General features: G+C 44.3%; 1 protein-coding gene across 3 annotated transcripts in view; it reads left to right on the top strand.

Moving 5' to 3' along the window:
• Window positions 1-24,370, top strand: part of LOC139403148 (calcium uptake protein 3, mitochondrial-like) — a 49,230-nt gene that overhangs the window by 20,250 nt on the left and 4,610 nt on the right. Inside the window, exons 5-11 of one of the 3 annotated variants that reach the window (XM_071146854.1) lie at window positions 4,614-4,661; window positions 9,054-9,136; window positions 9,366-9,437; window positions 12,287-12,328; window positions 14,290-14,385; window positions 18,761-18,855; window positions 20,662-20,833. In XM_071146854.1, coding sequence (XP_071002955.1) covers window positions 4,614-4,661; window positions 9,054-9,136; window positions 9,366-9,437; window positions 12,287-12,328; window positions 14,290-14,385; window positions 18,761-18,855; window positions 20,662-20,833 — 608 coding nt within the window. The remainder of the gene's footprint in view (window positions 1-4,613; window positions 4,662-9,053; window positions 9,137-9,365; window positions 9,438-12,286; window positions 12,329-14,289; window positions 14,386-18,760; window positions 18,856-20,661; window positions 20,834-24,370) is intronic. The other 2 variants (XM_071146855.1, XM_071146856.1) reach the window with 2 other exon arrangements.

Below are 24,370 nucleotides of genomic sequence, written 5' to 3'. Positions count from 1 at the left end.
ATGTAATATACAAGATGATACCATTTTATCAGAATGTAATATACAAGATGATACCATTTTATCAGAATGTAATATACAAGATGATACCATATTATCAGAATGTAATATACAAGATGATACCATATTATCAGAATGTAATATACAAGATGATACCATATTATCAGGCCCGGTTTGTTGATCAGATCATGAGGTCTGGGAAAACTCCTGGATGAAGTTGTGAAAAAACACTCAGATTACAAGCGTTCATCTGGTAAGGTGTTCTTTGTTTTCCCAGACTTGTGACATTGACAGAAAAAACAAGGATGCGGGGAAAAAAAGAGGAGTACGAAAAATGTATGAGGTCACTACTGTAAGAGGCTCTGGATAAGAGTGTCTGATAAATGACTAAACAGTCAAATGTATGAGGTCACTACTGTAAGTGTCACGCCCTGACCTTAGTTATCTTTGTTTTCTTTATTATTTAGTTTGGTCAGGGTGTGACAAGGGTGGTTTGTTTAGTTTTTGTCTTGTCTAGGGGTTTTTGTACATCTATGGGGTTTTGGTTTGTCTAGGTAAATGTAGGTCTATGGCTGCCTAGATTGGTTCTCAATTAGAGGCAGCTGTTTATCGTTGTCTCTGATTGGGAACCATATTTAGGTAGCCATATGCCTTGGTTTATCTGTGGGTTATTGTCTATGTATTAGTTGCCTGTGTCAGCACCAGTGTTTATATCTTCACGGTCGTTTTGTTAGTTTGTTTTAGTGTTCTTCCTTTAATAAAGAGGAATGTATTTTCATCACGCTGCTCCTTGGTCTTCTCGTTACAACGAACGTGACAGAATAACCCACCAAACCAGGACCAAGCAGTGTGAAAGGGAGGAACAGCGCTTGGTGGAAGAATGGACCTGGGAGAAGGATGAGTGGGTGACAACCTGGGAGGAGATTGAGAGGTGGTCGATCGATCCAGGGAGAGTGCCAGAGCCCGCCTGGGATTCAATGGAACAGTGCGATGAGGGATACAGGAGAATGGAGGAACGGGTACATGGTTAGCACCCAAGATTATTTGGGGGGGTCACACGAGGAGATTGGCTGAGTCATGTAGGAGACCTGAGCCAACTCCTCGTGCTTACTGTGGGGATCGTGTTACTGGTCAGGCACCGTGTTATGCGGTGGAACGCACGGTGTCTCCAGTACGCTATTCTAGCCTGGTGCGTTCTATTCCAGCTCCTAGCATTGGCCGGACTAGAATGGGCATCCAGCCAGGAAGGAGGGTGCCGGCTCAGCACTCCTGGTCTCCAGTATACCTCCTTGGACCAGGATATCCTGCGCCGGCTCAGCCCAGTGCGTTCTGTGCCAGCGCCCATCCAGCCAGGACGGGTTGTGTCAGCTCCAGTACATCCTGTGCCTACTCCCCGCACTCGCCCTGAGGTGCGTATCACCAGCCCAGTACCACCATTGCCAACACCAAGCACCAGGCTTCCCGTGCGCCTCCAGGGTCCAGTACTCCCTGTTCCTGCTCCTCGCACTCGCCCTGAGGTGCGTGTCCCCAGCCCGGTACCACCAGTGCCGGCATCATGCACCAGGCCTATAGTGCGCCTCGGCAGTCCAGAGTGTCCTGCAACAGTACCCAGTCCAGACCGTCTGGTGACAGTACCCAGTCCAGACCGTCTGGTGACAGTACCCAGTCCAGAGCGTCTGGTGACAGTACCCAGTCCAGACCGTCTGGCGACAGTACCCAGTCCAGAGCGTCTGGCAACAGTACCCAGTCCAGACCGTCTGGCAACAGTACCCAGTCCAGAGCGTCTGGCGACAGTATCCAGTCCAGAGCGTCTGGCGACAGTACCCAGTCCAGAGCATCCGGCGACAGTACCCAGTCCAGAGCGTCTGGCGACAGTACCCAGTCCAGAGCGTCTGGCGACAGTACCCAGTCCAGACCGTCTGGCGACAGTACCCAGTCCAGAGCGTCTGGCGACAGTACCCAGTCCAGACCGTCTGGCAACAGTACCCAGTCCAGAGCGTCTGGCGACAGTACCCAGTCCAGACCGTCTGGCGACAGTACCCAGTCCAGAGCGTCTGGCGACAGTACCCAGTCCAGAGCGTCTGGCAACAGTACCCAGTCCAGAGCGTCTGGCGACAGTACCCAGTCCAGAGCGTCTGGCGACAATATCCAGTCCAGAGCGTCTGGTGACAGTACCCAGTCCAGAGCGTCTGGCGACAGTACCCAGTCCAGAGCGTCTGGCGACAGTACCCAGTCCAGAGCGTCTGGCAACAGTACCCAGTCCAGAGCGTCTGGCGACAGTACCCAGTCCAGAGCGTCTGGCGACAGTATCCAGTCCAGAGCGTCTGGTGACAGTACCCAGTCCAGAGCGTCTGGCGACAGTACCCAGTCCAGACTGTCTGGCGACAGTACCCAGTCCAGAGCGTCTGGCGACAGTACCCAGTCCAGACCGTCTGGCGACAGTACCCAGTCCAGAGCGTCTGGTGACAGTACCCAGTCCAGAGCGTCTGGCGACAGTACCCAGTCCAGAGCGTCTGGCGACAGTAACCAGTCCAGAGCGTCTGGTGACAGTACCCAGTCTAGAGCGTCCGGTGACAGTACCCAGTCTAGAGCGTCCGGTGACAGTACCCAGTCCAGACCGTCCGGCGACAGTTCACAGACCGGAACCTCCAACGACGGGCCACAGACCAGAACCTACAACGACGGGCCACAGTCCGGAACCTCCCACGACGGGCCACAGTCCGGAACCTCCCACGACGGGCCACAGTCCGGAACCTCCCACGACGGGCCACAGTCCGGAACCTCCCACGACGGGCCACAGTCCGGAACTCCCACGACGGTCCCCAGCTCGGGGTCTCCAGCGATGGTCCCCAGCCCGGGGTCTCTATCGAGGGTCCCCAGCCCTCAGTGTAAAGAAGTGAGGCGGCGTCCAGAACCAAAGCCGCCACCGAGGTTAGATGCCCACCCAGACCCTCCCATATAGGTTTAGGTTTACGGCCGGGAGTCCCCACCTTTGGGGGGGGGGGGGGGGGGGTGTACTGTCTATGTTTATGGTTGTCTCTGATTGGGAACCATATTTAGGTAGCCATATTCCTTGGTTTATCTGTGGGTTATTGTCTATGTATTAGTTGCCTGTGTCAGCACCACGTCACGGTCATTTTGTTGTTTTGCTTGTTTTAGTGCTCTTCCTTTAATAAAGAGGAATGTATTCTCATCACTCTGTGCCTTGGTCTCCTCGTCTGAGAAATGACTAAACAGTCAAATGTATGAAGTCACTACTGTAAGAGGCTCTGGATAAGAGTGTCTGATAAATGACTAAACATTAAGATGTACACATTTTTAAAAACAATAGGAGGTTAAACTCGTAGAATAAAGACAGCAGATAGTTGCAGTTCAAACACTTTATTTAGTTGGTCTCTCCTCGTGGGAGACAAGCCAAGCAAATCACCTACTGCCAAAGTTGTTATTAGCTGTATTGAGTATTTGAGTAAGCCTGGGACAGGGAGCATCCATCCCTAGTGTGAGGTCCAGGGCAGGGGGCAGGGATGCAGGGGTAGCTCCACTAAGCTGAGGTATCATGTTCCCCTCCTCTCCCCTTCCTGAAGCAGGGAGTCTCTCTCCCGTAACACTCAGTGCAGTCACCCTGAACTATCAGTGGACAGACAGGCTACTGTCTTCCTCTCCAAACAAAAACCTGGTGGAAGAGGGAATGCTTTCAGCCGCCGTATAACAGACCAACACTCACATGTAGAGAAACATGAGCACACACACACACACACACACACACGCACGCACGCACGCACGCACGCACGCACACACACACACACACATACACACACACACACACACACACACACACATAGAGAAACATGAGCATACACACACTCCCCTTCCAGCACCTAGACCACAGCAGCGGTCCTCCATCTCACTGGGCCATGCCTGTGTTTCCCCTGGCCCCAACAAAGAGGAGCAGAGGGGACATCATCCTAAATGGACCACACCCTCAGGCTGGCCATCCCCTCAACGCTTTACACCTTGCCTCTCCAAACACAATACGGCTGGTTGGGATCTCTTTCCACCCCCCTCCCCCCCACCGTGTGTGTGTGTGTGTGTGTGCGTGTGTGTGTGTGTGTGTGTGCGTGTGTGCGTGCATGTGTGAGTGTGTGTGTGTGTGTGTTCTACCACCCAGTGTTCTAGGTCTTGGGTCTCAGCACCGCTCACTTGCAGTGTAAAAACACCCGCAGCTCTAGTGTGGCCAAAACACCGCCTGCGGCTCAACTCAAAGGCACCTTTTTACATTTTTAGATGTTATCTGCATGAAAGGGGGGATTACTCCTTCTCTACTCCTCTCCGGGAGAAGAGGGGAGGAGGGGAAGGTCTGTTCTACCCTTCCATTTATCTAGAGGAGGCCCGTCTTTGAACAATCAGTAAACATTTTAATCTGGCCTTCAGCCAAGCCGCCTCTAGTGTCCCGGAGTTTGAAAGAAAAAAATCAGGACCCCGACCAGCTGTTTGAGAGTTGGTGAAGGAGAGCGAGAAGGAGAGAGAGAGGGAGAGAGAGAGTGCTTTATTGTACATTAACAGAATGAATCTTGTCAACTGTCCTTTGATGTTCCTTCTTCTCTTTTTCTTTCCAGGCATCATCGCTTACACCGAGTATCTCTTTCTGCTCTGCATTCTGACAAGTGAGTCTCTCTACGCTCTACACTCTCTCTCTTTCTCTCTCTTCCGCTCCCTCTCTTTCTCTCTATCACATACTCTTTCTATCTCTTTCTTTCCCTCTCTCTCACTCTCTTTCTCTCTCTATGTTCTACTCTCTGCCCTACCTCTCTCTCTCTCTCTCTCATGAAGAGGGGCTGGTGGTGCCCTCTGCTTACATTAAACACAAATCATTACTAAAGGCCAGCGTTGGTCTGTTAAAGTTTACAGTATGTCCCAGACATGGGCGGCCCACCCAAGATCTCCAGTCCCTGAAAAAATACCAAAATCTCCTGTACCTTACACTACGGTAGGTGGTCAAATCTACACTTACCCTGACGAAGCTGCCAAGACACAGAAGGTCCTGAGTTAAGACAATATTAGATAAAACATAAGTTAAGACAAGATAAGATAAAACACAAATTAAGATAAGATAAAACACGAGTTAAGACAAGATAAGATAAAACACAAATTAAGATAAGATAAAACATGAGTTAAGACAAGATAAGATTAAACACAAATTAAGATAAGATAAAACATGAGTTAAGACAAGATAAGATAAAACACAAATTAAGATAAGATAAAACATGAGTCAAGACAAGATAAGATAAAACACGAGTTAAGATTAAACATAAGTTAAGACAAGATAAGATAAAACACAAATTAAGATAAGATAAAACATAAGTTAAGACAAGATAAGATAAAACACAAATTAAGATAAGATAAAACATGAGTCAAGACAAGATAAGATAAAACACGAGTTAAGATTAAACATAAGTTAAGACAAGATAAGATAAAACACAAATTAAGATAAGATAAAACATGAGTTAAGACAAGATAAGATAAAACACAAATTAAGATAAGATAAAACATGAGTCAAGACAAGATAAGATAAAACACGAGTTAAGATTAAACATAAGTTAAGACAAGATAAGATAAAACACAAATTAAGATAAGATAAAACATGAGTTAAGACAAGATAAGATAAAACACAAATTAAGATAAGATAAAACATGAGTTAAGACAAGATAGGATAAAACACAAATTAAGATAAGATAAAACATGAGTTAAGACAAGATAAGATAAAACACAAGTTAAGATAAGATAAAACATGAGTTAAGATAAAACATGAGTTAAGACAAGATAAGATAAAACACGAGTTAAGACAAGATAAGATAAAACACGAGTTAAGATTAAACATGAGTTAAGACAAGATAAAATAAAACACGAGTTAAGACAAGATAAGATAAAACACAAGTTAAGATAAGATAAGATAACATATTAGTTAAGACAAGATAAAATAAAACACGAGTTAAGACAAGATAAGATAAAACACGAGTTAAGATAAGATAAAACACAAGTTAAGATAAGATAAAACATGAATATTACTATAAATATTTATATTCATGAAATCACAAGTGCAATATAGGAAAACACAGTTTAGCCTTTTGTTAAACCACCTGTTGTGTCAGATTTTGAAATTATGCTTTACAGCGAAAGCAATCCAAGTGTTTGTGTAAGTTTATCGATCGCACGATAAAACATTAACTACACTTAGCATCAGGTAGCTCGGTCACGAAAATCAGAAAAGCAATCAAATTAATAGTTTACCTTTGATGATCTTCGGATGTTTTCACTCCCGAGACTCCCAGTTACACAACAAATTATTTTTAGATCCAAAATACCTCCGTTTGTTTGTCGCGTTATGTTCAGAAATCCACAGGAAAGAGCGGTCACGACAACGCAGACTAAAATTCCAAATAGTTTCCATAGTGTCCACAGAAACATGTCAAACGTTTTTTATAATCAATCCTCTGGTTGTTTTTAAAATATATAATCGATAATATATCAACCGCAAATACCTATCCAAACTCTGTTGCGCGAGCAAAACTCATGTGACCACTTGACGCGATGTTATCGTTCTGGCTCATTTTTCAAAAATAAAAGCCTGAAACTATGTCTGAAGACTGTTGACACCTTGAGGAAGCGAAAGGAAAACGAATCTGGTTCATATCCCTTTAAATGGAGCGAAGGGAGGCTATGGAACATGGAGTTTTCAAAATACACGCCACTTCCTGTTTTGATTTTCCTCAGGGTTTCGCCTGCAATATCAGTTCTGTTATACTCACAGACAATATTTTGACAGTTTTGGAAATTTTTTAGTGTTTTCTATCCAATACTACTAATAATATGCATATATTAGCAACTGAGACTGAAGAGCTGGCCGTTTACAATGGCCACCTTTTCATCCAAACAACTCAATACTGCCCCTGCAGCCATAAAAAGTTCAGATAAGATAAATCATGAGTTAAGACAGGATTAGATAAAACACAAGTTAAGATAAGATAAGATAACATATTAGTTATGGTAAAACACGAGTTAAGACAAGAGTTAAGACAGGATTAGATAAAACACAAGTTAAGATAAGATAAAACATGAGTTAAGACAATATAAGATAAAACACGAGTTAAGACAAGATAAGATAACATATTAGTTAAGACAAGATAAGATAAAACACGAGTTAAGACAAGATAAGATAACATATTAGTTAAGACAAGATAAGGTAAAACACGAGTTAAGACAAGAGTTAAGACAGGATTAGATAAAACACAAGTTAAGATAAGATAAAACATGAGTTTACATAAGATAAGATAAAACATTAGTTGTTAGTTAGTTTGTTTTGTGTGATAATGTCCGTTATATATGTCCAAATGCCTCCTTTTGTTAGCGCGTTCGGTATACATATCCAAACGCTCATTCTGGTCAGCGTTACGTCGGACAAAAACTTAAAAAAGTTATATTACAGGTCGAAGAAACATTTCAAACTAAGTACAGAATCAATCATTAGAATGTTAACATATAGCTTCAATAAAGTTCCAACCGGAGTATTCCTTTGTGTCTTGATGAGCAATGGAACGCAAGTGGATACCATGAGGAATGCGCGTGATCAGAAAATGGCTGACTGCCAGTCACCTGATAGATTCTGCTCTCATTCAGTCCCACAACACAGTAGAAGTCTCATTCAAATTTCTATAGACGGTTGACATCTAGTGGAAGCCCTAGGAAGTGCAACATCATTAATATCTCAAGGGGATTTCAATGGGAACTTTAGAGTGTTTTCCAATACTAATAATAATATGCATGTATTAGCAACTGAGACTGAGGAGCAGGCCGTTTACTCTGGGCAACTTATTCATCCAAGCTACTCAACACTGCCCCCCAGCCATAACAAGTTTATGACAATATAAGATAAAGTTTGTGTTACGACAACATTGAAAATTGAGTGGCTTTGAGACAGGTGCTTAGCAGGTAGCCTAGCGGTTAGAGCATTGGGCCAATAACCGAAAGGTTGCTCGTTCGAATACCCGAGCCGACTATGTGAAAAATCTGTTGACGTGCCCTTGAGCAAGGCACTTAACCCTAATATGTTCCAGGGGCTTTGCACCACCCTGTAAAACAACACATTTCACTGTAGCTATCCAGTATATGTGACAATGAAAGATATTATTTTGTAAATGAAGACTCAACACACATCTGCTCCCAACATTTCAACTCCTATAAATGTAGGTATTCATCATATAGGCCTTCATCAACATTGTTACAATAAAAACACACTTGGAGGCATATATTGCTTTGTCTGCGTCCCAAATGGCAACCAATTCGCTATATAGTGCACTACTTCTGTCCATGGCCCTGGGAAAAAAGTGGTGCACTACATAGGGAATAGGATGCTATTTGGGACGTAGGCTTGAGACTGGCGTTGACAGTCTGTGCAGATAAATCTCCAGCCACACTCTGAGGTGCTGCTCTGCTGTTGTTGCTCACTGAGGGTCTAACGAGGCAATGAGGCATCTCAGTCATCGCTGCTACACACACTTTGCGTGGTAACCCAGCGCTGGAGTAATATTGACATAGCACTTGCCAAGATGAGAGAGAAAGATCAACAGGTATGCATGTACATTGTAGTCATTTAGCAGACGCTCTTATCCAGAGCGACTTAAAGGGGCAGTTAAGGTTAAGTGCCTCGCTCAAGGGCACATCTACAGATGTTTCACCTAGTCCGCTCAGGGATTCAAACCAGTGACCTTTGGGTAAAGATTCATTCATGGATATCATTTCAACAGTAGTGACGTAGTGAGATATGTGGATGGTAACAATGATAACACAGACAACTGTGTCAAATTACATTGATGTGTTTGAGCAAAACAGACCACACAACAGATCTTGCCATCATCTGGATACACTGATCGCAGAACACATAATGACTTGAGTCCAGTCCCTGTGGTGTTGAGATCACTCATCTTTCTAGACATCTAGTAGTCCATTCAGTCCCTACGGTGTGGAGATTAGTCATCTTCATACCTCCTCCTCTTCCTCAGAGCCCCACGCAGGCTTCAAGATCGCCTTCAACATGTTCGACGCCGACGGCAACCAGATGGTTGACAAGAGGGAGTTCCTAGTGGTGAGTTACCCTTACTGCTCGCTTAATAAATAAAGAATTGGATTTGAATAATGCATTTAACAGTTGTATGTGTCAAGAAGATAACTGCTGCACACTGTTGATCTCACACATCATCTCTGTGCTCTCCTCTCCTCTCCTCTCCTCTCCTCTCCTCTCCTCTCCTCTCCTCTCCCCTCCTCTCCTCTCCTCTCCCCTCCTCTCTTCTCCTCTCTTCTCCTCTCCTCTCTAGCTGCAGGAGATCTTCAGGAAGAAAAATGAGAAGAAGGGGAGGAAAGGAGATGTGGAGAAGTCAGCTCAGCTGGTAAGAGCAAACAAGAGGGAGAGAGAGTATATTTGTGATTGTATGTATGTGTCAGTGTGTGTGTGTGTGTGTGTGTGTGTGTGTGTGTGTGTGTGTGTGTGTGTGTGTCGTGCATGCATGTGTTCTAGCTAATTTCCCCCACAGCAAGCGGCAGGACCAGCCTCTCCCAACAGTATCTCTCACCCCAAGTCAAACAACAATGTCTGTTTTATTGAGGAATGCAGTAAGCGACACGTATCAACATACTAGACTCACCTATACTGAGATCTAATGTGTACTAATACTACATACTATTTATAATGTTCTGTTTAGTGAAAACGAATGCAGTAAGCGACACGTATCAACATACTAGACTCACCTATACTGAGATCTAATGTGTACTAATACTACATACTATTTATAATGTTCTGTTTAGTGAAAACTAATGCAGTAATCGACACGTATCAACATAATAGACTCACCTATACTGAGATCTAATGTGCAACCGTGTTGTTTCCCTCCATTGGTTTATTTTGGTAGCGCCTCCCCTTATCTCATTATCAGGTGAATATCAGCTGTTGTCAAACACACGCGGGTCTGAAAAGACACGTATCTCTCTCAACAGCATGCAGCAAATTCTACTAGTAAAAAGCCTAAATGAGTATGACATCCTGGCATTGAAAACTTGGAACATTTCACACACTATAAAATGTTATATTTTCACATACCCAAAGTGCCTACTATTTATAACGCAGGTACGGGCATTTAGACACAGCCCACGTGTGTTGTACTTGTTATCAATACTGAATTGAGAGGTCATAGAAATCATATTTGAAGAAAAAAAAATATTTCTCGTACAGTATAATATGACATTAAAACATCAACCTCCAAGCATGTTCAGGACCTGTTTTGTCGCCTTGTGCTTTCCCACACTTCACACACACTACAGAGAGTGCATTCCGTTCACTTTGAAGTTAAGATCCCTCTCGCTTGCGTCAGGACCGGTGGGAGACGAGCAGAGCCAAAATGGCCTCCTTTCCCAGTGTTTTGTGGATGGGTGACATCTCCCGTAAGCAGCCCATGTGGCCCAACATAAACAAGACGATCTGATAGAGAGATAAGAGGGGATGAGAGGGGATTGTGGGAGTTTCTGTGGCTTTAGCTTCAGAGGGACCAGACACACTTAGCCAGACGGCTCCTCGGAGGGGCACAGCTGAGGAATGTTGTTTAAAGACTGGGTCCTAAATGGCACCCTACAGAGGTAGGATCTTCATTTGAGCCAGTTTGTTACAGCAGGAAAATAATCCTGCAGCAACAGGAAATGTGAATTATTATGTGGATTATAGTTAATGGCCATTTTTGTAGGGGTTGATACATTTTCCGTAAGGGAAAATCAAGTCGGACATTTCAAAGTGGAAACACTACAATACACTACAAGTTTAACATTTCCTTCAGTTCTCCTGCAACAGTGTGATCAAATTAAGATCCTACATCTGTATTCCCTTTAAAGTGCACTACTCAATTTCCTATAGATGAGTTGTCTGAAAACGTCACGGAAATGATGAATGGTGATGATGAAATGATGATTCTGAAGGGTCAGATAGCAAGCAACAATGACAACAAGCTGCCATGTGGGGAATCGTGGGTTGTTCGTTTCAGCTCGTTTCATCTTGTTATTGATACCATGTTTTGTTTTGACTGGTCATGTCTATGCTAATATGGCAAAAATGTGCTACCTACAGTATCAGCTGTAACGATGTATTTGAGAGACAACAAGCGCTGATTGTGCAAATGTATTTATGTTTTCAATAAACATTGGAGACTAAATATAGTTTACATGTTGTCAACATTCTAAGCCAACCCTGTCAGTTTTGCCCCATAGTTGCGCACGCCTCGGTTTTGCTGCTAAACAACCGACCTTCTATATAGTGCACTACTTTTGCACCCTATTCCCTGTATAGTGCACTCATTTTGACCAGAGCCCATAGTCAATATAAGTGTGCTTTATACAAATGTAGGATCTTAATTAGAGCTAGTTTGCTACAGCAGGAAAATAATCCTGCATCAACAGGAAATGTGAATTATTATGTGGATTATAATAAATATTTTTTTTGTAGGGGGTTGATACCTTTTTTGTTTGGCCAAATAAAGTCTGACATTTTAAAGTGGAAATTACAAACTTCAAATGCAACTACAAGTTTGCACTTCCTGCCGTGCAGGACAATTCTCAGCAATTAAGATCCTACATCTGTTGGGAACAAGGGGCCATTTCAGACACAGCCCAGATGGTCTAATATGTGGTCCGCTGATCCTCCGTTCCCCTTCAATAACAGAATCAGATACGCTGTCTCTTTAACGTTAGGATAACGTTATGCTAATGGTGTGTGTATGTTAAGGTGCCATGTGAATGATACAATCATATGGTGCTATCTGTGACAATCTGACGGTATGTTTTGGGAGCTGTATTACCAGTGTGGCACGTTGTGAACACTTTATCCTTTACATCGTGGATGTCCCAAATGGCACCCTATTCCATATGTGGTGCACTACTTTTGACCAGGGCTCTGGGTCAAAAGTAGGTCACTTTCGAGGAAACAGGGTGCCATTTTGGATGCAAGCGTGGTTTACTTTATTGTAGAAATATGACCTATAGAGAAGTAATACCTGTAGAGCACGTTGTGTTATGTTGTGTAGCTACAAGTGTGATGGTTTACGGTAGCAGTACTCCTGTTGTGCATTTGAGCCAGTGTGTCTCTCCTTGCATGCATCTATTCTAACATGTGACCTTTCTCTTCTTCCTCCTCCTCTTCTTCCTCCTCCTTTTTGACCGCATGCCGTGTCGTCCTCCTCCTCGTCTCTCTGTGTAAAAGAGTATGCAGCTCTATGGATATCAGGTTGCTCCCATCAACAGCGTATGTATCAACCCAACCGCGCCCGAAATGGCACCCTATTCTCTATATAGTGCACTACTATTGTCCAAAAGTATTGTGTTAGTGAATAGGGAGCCATTTCGGACACACCTGTGTACCTTTGTCCCTGGTCTAAACTCTGTATCTATAAGATCTATAGAAATAGAGTGAAATAGATAGAAATCCATTGAAATAGACCTTCCTTGTGTTCTGGCTGTCTGTCATATTGACTGAGTGATTGATTGTGGAGGGGTGGAGGGGTGGTGGAGGAGTAACGATTCTAGGGGTCAGAGAGAGGGGTGTCAACAAAAGAGGATGATTTGATTTAGAATGACTAAGAAACACTCTGGCTTAAAATAGAAAGGGGGGGGGGGGGGGGGGGGTGGCAAATAGTATGGATAGTAGAGTGAGCACACATTTTGAAGTAAGCACCTTACATGTAAGTACCCTCAATGAAGTAGGCAGACTAGTAAGAACCCTGTGCAAATAAGATCACTCTAGTGATGTAATAACCCTATGAAGTAAACAAAGTCCTTATGATGTAATAACCCTAGGAGGTAAACACAGTCCTTATGATGTAATCACTCTATGAAGTAAACACAGTCCTTATGATGTAATAACCCTATGAAGTAAACACAGTCCTTGTGATGTAAGCACACTATGAAGTAAACACAGTCCTTATGATGTAATCACTCTGTGAAGTAAACACAGTCCTTATGATGTAATCACTCTATGAAGTAAACACAGTCCTTATGATGTAATAACCCTAGGAGGTAAACACAGTCCTTATGATGTAATCACTCTATGAAGTAAACACAGTCCTTATGATGTAATCACTCTATGAACTAAACACAGTCCTTATGATGTAATCACTCTATGAAGTAAACACAGTCCTTATGATGTAATAACCCTAGGAGGTAAACACAGTCCTTATGATGTAATCACTCTATGAAGTAAACACAGTCCTTATGATGTAATCACTCTATGAAGTAAACGCAGTCCTTATGATGTAATAACCCTATGAAGTAAACACAGTCCTTATGATGTAATCACTCTATGAAATAAACACAGTCCTTATGATGTAATCACTCTATGAAGTAAACACAGTCCTTATGATGTAATAACCCTATGAAGTAAACACAGTCCTTATGATGTAATCACTCTATGAAGTTAACACAGTCCTTATGATGTAATCACTCTATGAAGTAAACACAGTCCTTATGATGTAATAACCCTATGAAGTAAACACAGTCCGTATTCCCCTATAGACAGAGACAAGACAGGTGGCCAATCACTGTATTCCCCTATAGAGAGAGACAAGACAGGTGGGCCAATCACTGTGTTCCCCTATAGAGAGAGACAAGACAGGTGGCCAATCACTGTATTGGATGTGTGCTATAGATGAGGTTTCAACACTCTTCTGTTGGTTGTGCTTCAGTCTGTACACACATTGTGAGTGGTTTATACTTAACGACTTTACTTGAGTGAATTCAAAGTGATAGTCAAGCCACCGTGCTGTATCAGTGTCGGTTGACTGGAGCGAAGGAAAACGGAATGGAGTCAAATGATGTCTTGTTAAATGTCTGACTCATCTGAGGGAAGAGGGAGGTAGGATAGTTGTAAAACAATCCCCCTGTCTAGAAATCCAGTGTTGGATTGTGTCATTTTATCAAATCTCTTTGATACGATGACAAATCATTCTACTATAATAGCGATATCACTGTGAGACTGGTCATTATTTAAATGTTACTGTGATCCGTCTTCTATACGATTAGCATATCACTAAGGCAATCCCTCCGATTTTGTGATGAAATCTTTCATTTGGCCTTTGATTGATTGTCAATTTCAAACGAGATGGAGAGAAATGATCATGGTCGTTCCTTCATTTCATCCTCTCTTCCCTCCTTCAGTTGTCCTCTGTTTTTCTTGTACGATGTTTGTGCTTCTGGTAAAAACTCCTGCAGGTGGTTAAAAAAGACAGTCGTCAGTTTGTGGCCCGGAGCTATTGGGACGTTCTGAGGCGCGGCGCCAGTCAAGCCCTGTTCTCAGACCTGGCAGAGGTACACCTGTCCTCTGTCCACCCTTCCTCCCTCGTTTCTTTCTCCCCTCCTTCTTTACCGCCATCTATCCCTCCATCATTCGCAGCCTAGATCCATTTAGCAGTTCTCAGACCTGGCAGAGGTATACTGGTCCTCTGTCCATTCATTCGTCCATTTGTGTCTCTCATACCCGACCATCCCTCTCTTGGTTTCTAGTGGTTCTTTTAGTCACTTGATCCCATCCCTCCTTTGACTGGAAAAGGTCAATACTCTTCCCTTGGCTTTGACCCATCCATCCATAGCCATAGGACAGCTCTGTCACTGTGTAGTCTATTGTTTTTTCTGTATTAGATTCTTAGATTCAGATGTTGTGTTTTTGTTTTATGGTTATAAAACCTATTTGTTTCTCTTGTGTTTCATGCTTATCGATGTTACCTCCCGCCACCTCTCTGTGTTGGGTCCTGGTGGTTGTTGTCCCCTGCATGTCAGCCCCCGTTTGTCAAGAAAATACAGTTAGAAAACGTTCTTAGCATAAAATACAGTGACGACCTGCTTAGCTACAAAGTGTTATACCAAAACAACATCATCATTCTAGCACCGCACACAAACACACACACACACACACACACACACACACACACACACACACACACACACACACACACACACACACACACACACACACACACACACACACACACACACACACACACACACACAAACACACACACACACACACAAACACACACACACACACACACACACAAGCACACACACACACACGCACACACACACTTTAGATCATTGCCGTTCGTCTACAATTGAGCACGGCTGACTTGGCAGTCCAGTGTTTCTCAGCCTGACGACTTGTTTGGCAGCCTATTTGTTGGCTAATAGGTGGCTAGCAGCGGAAGCAGAGGAGAGACAATAACACTGGGAGACTGCAGGAGATCATGGAGATGACCTGTATTTACATAGACTGAACCCTTTCATCTAGAGGCTATCAAAGAGAGAGGGATAGATAGAGAGAGAGAGGGAGAGAGAGAGAGAGAGAGAGAGAGAGGAGGGATGTGTGTTTAACTCCTATTCAGGTTCTCTATCATGATGAGTCTCCCATTAGGCCCCCTGTGTTTGTCTGTGTCAGAAAGGACTGTCTGGCTGGCTGACTCTCCAGACCTCCAATAACAGGTCTAATGTGTTATTCAGGAGAGGGAGGGAGGGATGGGAGTGAGCGAGAGAGAGAGAGAGAGAGAGACGTTTTAGGGGTTGACATCAGTAATCACTGTTTTTCACCTCTGTTCTGAGATCAAAGGCCACAGCGGGGACACACACACACAAACACACACACAAACCAGGTGCTGACTCGCACGCCTGGTGGGCGTGATAACCATTATGTCGTCGATAGCGATGAGCTCACATACTCGCGCTCCCCAGCTTCCAGGAACCGAGAGGTGTCAGGTCGTGATCTCACTCTTCCAGGAGAGAGAGAGGGAGAGAAAGAAAGAAAGAGAGAGAGATGGGTGGTAGAAAAGGAGAAGAAGTAAACACGTGTATTGTCTAGTCTGGGCACAAAGAGAATGTGTCATATAGGGGCTTGCCTTTTGAAGAAGAAGCTAGTCATTTCACCATGTATATTTTACACGTTTATTCCTTTTGCAAAAATAAACACATCCTCAAACCACAGATGCCATGAGATATAAGAAGTTGTACGTTTTATAGGGAAGCCACTTGAAGAAGATAGTCCGTTTAAGTATGACAGAGTGATACTTCATTTCTATGTAAAGCTATACAAACAAAAATACCAACACATGTAAAGTGTTGGGCCAATGTTTCATGAGCTGAAATAAAATATCCCAGAAATGTTCCATACTCACAAAAAGCTTTGTTCTCTTAAATGTGCACACATTTGTTCATCCCTGTTAGTGAGCATTTCTCTTTTGCCAAGATAATCCATCCACCTGACAGGTGTGGCATATCAAGAAGCTGATTAAACAGCGTGGTCATTACAAAGGTGCACCTTGTGCTGGGGACAACAAAAGGCCACTCTGAATTGTGCCGTTTTGTCACATAACACAATGCCACAGATGTCTCAAGTTTTGAGGGAGCATGCAATTGACTGCAGGAATGTCCACCAGAGCTGTTGCCAGATCATTTAATGTTAATTTCTCTACCATACGCCACCTCCGACGTCGTTTTAGAGAATTTGGCAGTGCATCCAACTGGCCTCACAACCCCAGACCACGTGTAACCACGCCAGCCCAGGACCTCCACATCTGGCTTCTTTACCTGCGGGATCATCTGAGACCAGACACCCAGACAGCTGATGAAACTGAAACGCATTTCTGTCTGTAATAAAGCCCTTTTGTGGGGAAAAACACATCCTTATTGGCTGGGCCTGGCTCACGAGTGGGTGGGCCTATGCCCTCCCAGGCCACCCTATGGCTGCGCCCCTGCCCAGTCTTGTGAAATCCATAGATCAGGGCCTAATAGATTTATTTCAATTTCATGATATCCTTATATAAAATGTGTCTAAGTAAAATCTGAAATTGTATGTTACGTTTATATTTTTGTTCGGTATATAATTAGTGTAAGAATCTAAAAGTTACACAACTGAAACAGACTGATAAGTGTTAGTTAGTTTTTACAGTGACGTAATGCTACTAAACATGATTTCCTTTGAGAGACACTGACTTGTCCCCCCTATACAGCATGTGAAATAGACCTATCCTTACATGATTTCTCCATTATCTTTTAGTTGCATTGTTTTTAAATTCCATCCCTGGGGAGTACATTTTAATTCTACACAGTATGATGTTTCCAAACAACATCTGGCATCGGCCGTCAAAAGTGCCTTCATTTGGGCCGTCAAGCGGAATGACGACAATGTCTCTTCTTTCAATTCTGTTCTTTTTTCCTTTGAATAATTGTTCCCGTTCCCTGGTGGATTAGGACTTTAGACTAAAGGTATTGGACATTTGCCAGCCTGGTCTCAGATCAGTTTTATGCTGTCTTGTCACAGTTGACTCAACCTTGGCGAGACAGCACGGACTGACCTGGGACCAGTTTAATTAGCCGTATAGCATCGTGAAGCTACTGCTGAATCTGAACATGGCAGAATGCAGTCTCCCCCTATGGAGAAGGATATGATGAGAGTTTGCCAATGCCAGTTACACTCTGCCTTCAGCATGACGCCAGATTGGTTGGATTGGGGGAAGGGTGGGGCATGGCGGGGAGAGGAACCAAACCTATTGGCCCATTTGGTTTTTATATCAATCATCGATCGATATCGCCCTCTATGGGCCCTTGGAAGCTCAGACAGGGTTCCTCGGGATTTGGCCTGTATCCGTTATTATGTGATAAAGCCCAGTCATATAAACACCTTTTTCTGAATTATCCCCTCCTACACACACACACGCCGATACACCCCCCGTCCCCCTTTTCCGGAATTTTCTGACTCTCCGGGATTAAGGGAGTGTTAAACAGCGGATTACAAAACCGCGGTAAATACATAAACATCCCAAATACACCCTAATTGGTTTCAAATATCCCAGATCCCTTACAAAGCCCACGCAGAAGAGAGGGGAGGGATATTTTGTACACAGAGAGAGTGGTTTAGAGGGCAGAAAGAAAGAAAACATGAAAGAATTCATAAATACTTCAAAGACACCTGATTATGTTACAGTCTTTTAGAAAAAGGTGGAATCTTGCTCACATTCTTGTGCAGATTTCTGTTGCGGTGGGTTTTCTGTTCTGCTGTGGTTTTCTATGTGTGGTGTTTGGGGGTTTGAACAGAAATGCATGGGATGTGGTGGCATATGTGCCTGTCTCAGCTAAAATGACAGTGTGTCGTCTGTCTCCTCCGCTCTCTCTCTTTCTCCTCCTTCTCTCTGTGTGTCTACAGGCATGTCTTTGTGTGTGTCTGTCTGTCCGTCTGTCTATAGCCTTACCTGTCTGTGTGCTCTCCTGTCCTGTCTGTCTGTCTGTCACACTGCTGGCTGCAACACTACCATTTATCAGTCTGGGCTGCACAGGAATATCCGATCTACACACCATCCGATAGCCCTAATCCAATATGTCTACTAACAGCTATAACACACGGATGGTTTGGAGATCAGTGGATCTGTGCAGGTGCTGCTCAGACTCAAGCCTTGTTGTGAACACTTGGTGAAGCTGATTGATTAATTGACTTGACTGACTGTTGTTGCCCCGTTGATGCACCTCACATGCGACTGGCTGGTTGTTCGGTACGATGGCTGCCATCTTGGATTCATGATCCCATCCACACGGACCGGTCCCCACTCCTCATTCAATCAGAGAGTGTGTTGTATGTCAGTCACTGCATTGTTTTTCTTTTCTCCCTGTCCCCTCTGCCCCTGTCTGGCCAATGGGATGTCAGCGTGCAGAGGAGGGTATGATGATTGACACCACACTGCTGGTGCACTTCTTTGGGAAGAAGGGGAAGGCGGAGCTGACCTTTGACGACTTCTACAGGTATCGCCATGCCGATTAATTGATTCATCGTAATAGAGCCCTATAAAATGACGTTCTGTGGAACATAGTTAATCTACTCTGTCACTTGTTTCAGTTTTACTGCTCTCTCATACTCAGATATAGTATTCAGTTACTCTCACACACATACAGCACTACCATAGACACATACTGCACTACCATAGACACGTACTGCACTACCATAGACACATACTGCACTACCATAGACACATACTGCACTACCATAGACACATACTGCACTACCATAGACACATACTGCACTACCATAGACACATACTGCACTACCATAGACACATACTGCAATACCATAGACACATACTGCACTACCATAGACACATACTGCACTACCATAGACACGTACTGCACTACCATAGACACGTACTGCACTACCATAGACACGTACTGCACTACCATTAACACGTACTGCACTACCATAGACACGTACTGCACTACCATAGACACGTACTGCACTACCATAGACACATACTGTGATACCATAGACACATACTGCAATACCATAGACACGTACTGCACTACCATAGACACGTACTGCACTACCATAGACACGTACTGCACTACCATAGACACATACTGCACTACCATAGACACGTACTGCACTACCATAGGTACGTACTGCACTACCATAGACACGTACTGCACTACCATAGACACGTACTGCACTACCATAGGTACGTACTGCACTACCATAGACACATACTGCACTACCATAGACACGTACTGCACTACCATAGGTACGTACTGCACTACCATAGACACGTACTGCACTACCATAGACACATACTGCACTACCATAGACACGTACTGCACTACCATAGACACGTACTGCACTACCATAGACACGTACTGCACTACCATAGACACGTACTGCACTACCATAGGTACGTACTGCACTACCATAGACACATACTGCACTACCATAGACACATACTGCACTACCATAGACACGTACTGCACTACCATAGGTACGTACTGCACTACCATAGACACATACTGCACTACCATAGACACATACTGCACTACCATAGACACATACTGCACTACCATAGACACATACTGCACTACCATAGGTACGTACTGCACTACCATAGACACATACTGCACTACCATAGACACATACTGCACTACCATAGACACATACTGCACTACCATAGACACGTACTGCACTACCATAGACACATACTGCACTACCATAGACACGTACTGCACTACCATAGACACATACTGCACTACCATAGACACATACTGCACTACCATAGACACATACTGCACTACCATAGACACATACTGCACTACCATAGACACGTACTGCACTACCATAGACACATATACACATACTGCACTACCATAAACACGTACTGCACTACCATAGACACATACTGCACTACCATAGACACTTACTGCACTACCATAGACACATACTGCACTACCCTAGACACGTACTGCACTACCATAAACATGTACTGCACTACCATAGACACGTACTGCACTACCATAGACACGTACTGCACTACCATAGACACGTACTGCACTACCATAGACACATACTGCACTACCATAGACACTTACTGCACTACCATAGACACTTACTGCACTACCATAGACACATACTGCACTACCATAGACACTTACTGCACTACCATAGACACGTACTGCGATACCATAGACACATACTGCACTACCATAGACACATACTGCGATTCCATAGATACATACTGCGATACCATACCACCATTCTCTCTGTTACTTGGTCCTCTCTCTCTCTCCCAGGTTCATGGATAACCTCCAGACAGAGGTTTTGGAGATAGAGTTCCTGACCTACTCTAAAGGCATGACCACCATCAGTGAGGAGGACTTTGCCCGCATCCTGCTGCGTTACACCAACGTAGAGAACATCAGCAGTTACCTGGACAACGTCCGCCAGAGCATCCCTGACGAGAAGGTAGAGGAACACACACACATGAGAAGGTAGAGGAACACACACACATGAGAAGGTAGAGGAACACACACACATGAGAAGGTAGAGGAACACACACACACACATGAGAAGGTAGAGGAACACACACACATGAGAAGGTAGAGGAACACACACACATGAGAAGGTAGAGGAACACACACACACACATGAGAAGGTAGACTACATCTAGAACCTTGAACCATAGCATGACACGAGTGTGGTCAAGCACTCTATAATCTACTCTCCCCTCCCTCCCTCTCTCCCTCCCCCCCTCTCTCTCCTCCTCTTCATCCCTCTCTCCCTCTCTCTCTCCTCTCTCCTCTCTCCCTCTTCTACTTCCACATTTCACAAAGTGTCTCTGAGTAGGAATGTTTAACTACGATCAGTATAGCCTTTTAGCTCATAATGAATGAGGTTATAGGGCCAGGTGGGGTCCTGATCCTAGATCAGAACTTCTACTCTGAGATTCTTTGAAGAAACAGGCCCTGTACTGGTCTGTCTCTCTCTTTCTTCCACAACCCACACTTTCTGTTCACCTCCCTTTACTCTCTCACCCCTTTAACCTCCTCGATGTCTCTCCCATCACCCCACTCCCCCTCTCAGCCCTTCCTGCCCCACCTGACCCCCTGACCCCTATTCCCCCCTCCTACCCTCTATATTTGTGTTCCCACCTTGTCATGGTCCTCCGGGCACTGTGTCTTTTTCTCTCTACACCTGAACGCACCACTGGCCCATCAGTTAGATCAACTAGAGATAGTGAATCCGTTACATCTGACACTTACACCTGACAGCCAGTTGTAAGGACCAGTGTAATCTGACGGGCCAACACCTGAAGGCCAGTTGTAATCTGACGGGCCAACACCTGAAGGCCAGTTGTAAGGACCAGTGTAATCTGATGGGCCAACACCTGAAGGCCAGTTGTAAGGACCAGTGTAATCTGACGGGCCAACACCTGAAGGCCAGTTGTAAGGACCAGTGTAATCTGACGGGCCAACACCTGAAGGCCAGTTGTAAGGACCAGTGTAATCTGACGGGCCAACACCTGAAGGCCAGTTGTAAGGACCAGTGTAATCTGACGGGCCAGCTCTGACTCACTCACTGACTGACTGACTGGTTCTCAATGGCGCTGACCCCATTGCCCTACTCCTATGTGTGATAACTGTTGATTGATCGACAAGCCAGTGTGTTGTGCTCTGTGTCGTATACAAAGACTTTGAGTTATCTGGCTCTAGCTAGCTAACGCTTTGTTGTGTTCATGTAGAGTTGGAGTTGGATCCAGTGTAAAGTGACGTTTTTGAGTAAAGTGTATATACTGGCACTTTCTGCTCCTACATTTTTTTCTCTGATCGATTGTTATTATATTATGCAACACTTTCCGTCCCTTAATGGCAAATCAATGTGTGTAATGTACAGTAGAGCCTTGATCTGCATGAACAGCACGTTGTGAATCTATCGGTTTGGATACGCATCAACACACCCCACAGCCAAGACGGTATGTTCTGCCTACACTGCACTTTGCTTCGAAAACTTCCCAAGTTATTTAACCAACGGTAGGCTGCATGAAGATGGAAAATGAAGTTCTGCAGTGTTTTTGTCCTCGTGTTCATGCAACGTTCTTCTTGTGTTTTATCTTTCCACGCTCTGGCAGAGACAACAGGTTTGTCCCTATTCCCTAATGATGAGACGAATCATCTTCTTAGCACGTCCTGTCTGCTCTGCCTCACTGTTGTCTTGAGTCATTTTTTAACGGACCCCTGGTTCTTCACCCAACCACGCCCGATCAAATCAAATCAAATGGTATTAAAGCAGGTGTAGACCTTACCGTGAAATGTTTACTTACCAACAATACCGTTTTGAGAAAATAGAGTTAAGAACATTTTGACTAAATGATTAATCAACTAAAGCAACAAACAAAAAAAGTAACACAATAAAAATGATAATAATGAGGCCATATACAGGAGGTACCGGTACAGAGTCAATGTGCCGGGGTACAGGTTAGTCCAGGTCATTTGTACATGTAGGTAGGGTTAAAGTGACTTTGCATAGATGATTAACAGCGAGTAGCAGCAGTGTAGAAACAAAGTCCGGGTGTGTATTTGATTAATTGTTCAGCAGTCTTATGGCTTAGGGGTAGAAGCTGATACATACCTAAACACGATGTCAAAAGATTTACAAGTCAGCTCAGTCAAATAGCCCACTCAAGATGAGTTTCTCATACTGTTGGTGGGCCGTACAGTTTTAACTGAAGCAATTAGTGGACCTGCATCTTATAGGTCTACTTCCAATGCAGGTGTTTTCCTGAATACGCCTCGTTAGGTAACCCACTCAGTTCAACAAGTCCACTGTCAGCCAGGCATTCTGCCGTACTCATCCATTCATCACAAGTCTCAGTAAGAAACGTAGACGCCCGTTGCTTTGCGGTGTCGTACATGTAGACATCCATTAGTTAGTGGTGGTCGTTCCATTGAGCTAGCAGGCTGGAGCCCAAGGTACCACAGGAGGTGAAGGCATGCTCCAGTGACCTCCAATAGTCTTTTCTAGATTACTCTATGGCCCAGTCTGTCTGTAGGTATCACTGGGGTGGCTGGCTCCTGTCTGTTTGTATGGAGGCTATCGGGTTCACAGGGCATCAAAGGAGGACCAGGCAGGTAAGGGCCACTCGCCCGGAATGGATTTGTTGACCGCGCAGACAGATACACACTGGCACACACACTCTGTTTGTCTAAGGCATTTTACACATCGTTACATATCTCCCACTTTAAGTTCCAACAGGTCCTAGTTAGTCAGACGGTTAAACACTTCCCTGTCTGTCCACACACACTGTGCTGATTTAGAGAGCATTGTTCGCTACTGGTCTGTGTTTGCTAGCCTCAGCAGCAGGCTACCTGTGTTAGCTAACTGGTTTTGTGAAGGAGATTACTTGTGGAGGTTGAACCTTAGCAGCAGGCTACCTGTGTTAGCTAACTGGTTTTGTAAAGGAGATTACTTGTGGAGTTTGAACCTTAGCAGCAGGCTACCTGTGTTAGCTAACTGGTTTTGTAAAGGAGATTACTTGGGGAGGTTTAACCTTAGCAGCAGGCTACCTGTGTTAGCTAACTGGTTTTGTAAAGGAGATTACTTGGGGAGGTTTAACCTTAGCAGCAGGCTAACTGTGTTCGCTAACTGGTTTTGTAAAGGAGATTACTTGGGGAGGTTTAACCTCAGCCAAGGGTGTTTAAAATGAGGAAACTTGGTGAAAAGGAAGAAGGAAGTTCCACAGGTCGGGCTTGTAGAGAACCCCCACCAGGATGTTTCCATAGCAGAATTTTGTATGTGAAATAGACTGGTGTTAGTCACCACTTCAGAATGCCTCTCTGTGTTGTCATCACTAGGCCACGTTTACAGTCTCTCATCCCAGTGGAGGCTGCTGAGAGGAGAACGGCTCTAAATAATGTCTGGAACGGAGCAAATGAAATGGCATCAAACACCTAGAAACCATGGAAACCATATGTTTGATACCATTCCACTGATTCTTCTCCAGTC

The sequence above is a fragment of the Oncorhynchus clarkii genome, unplaced genomic scaffold (genome assembly GCF_045791955.1).
Source record: "Oncorhynchus clarkii lewisi isolate Uvic-CL-2024 unplaced genomic scaffold, UVic_Ocla_1.0 unplaced_contig_6759_pilon_pilon, whole genome shotgun sequence".
Taxonomy (NCBI): domain Eukaryota; kingdom Metazoa; phylum Chordata; class Actinopteri; order Salmoniformes; family Salmonidae; genus Oncorhynchus; species Oncorhynchus clarkii.
Note: the sequence above shows the minus strand (reverse complement) of the source record. Positions and strands in the feature narration are given on the sequence as shown.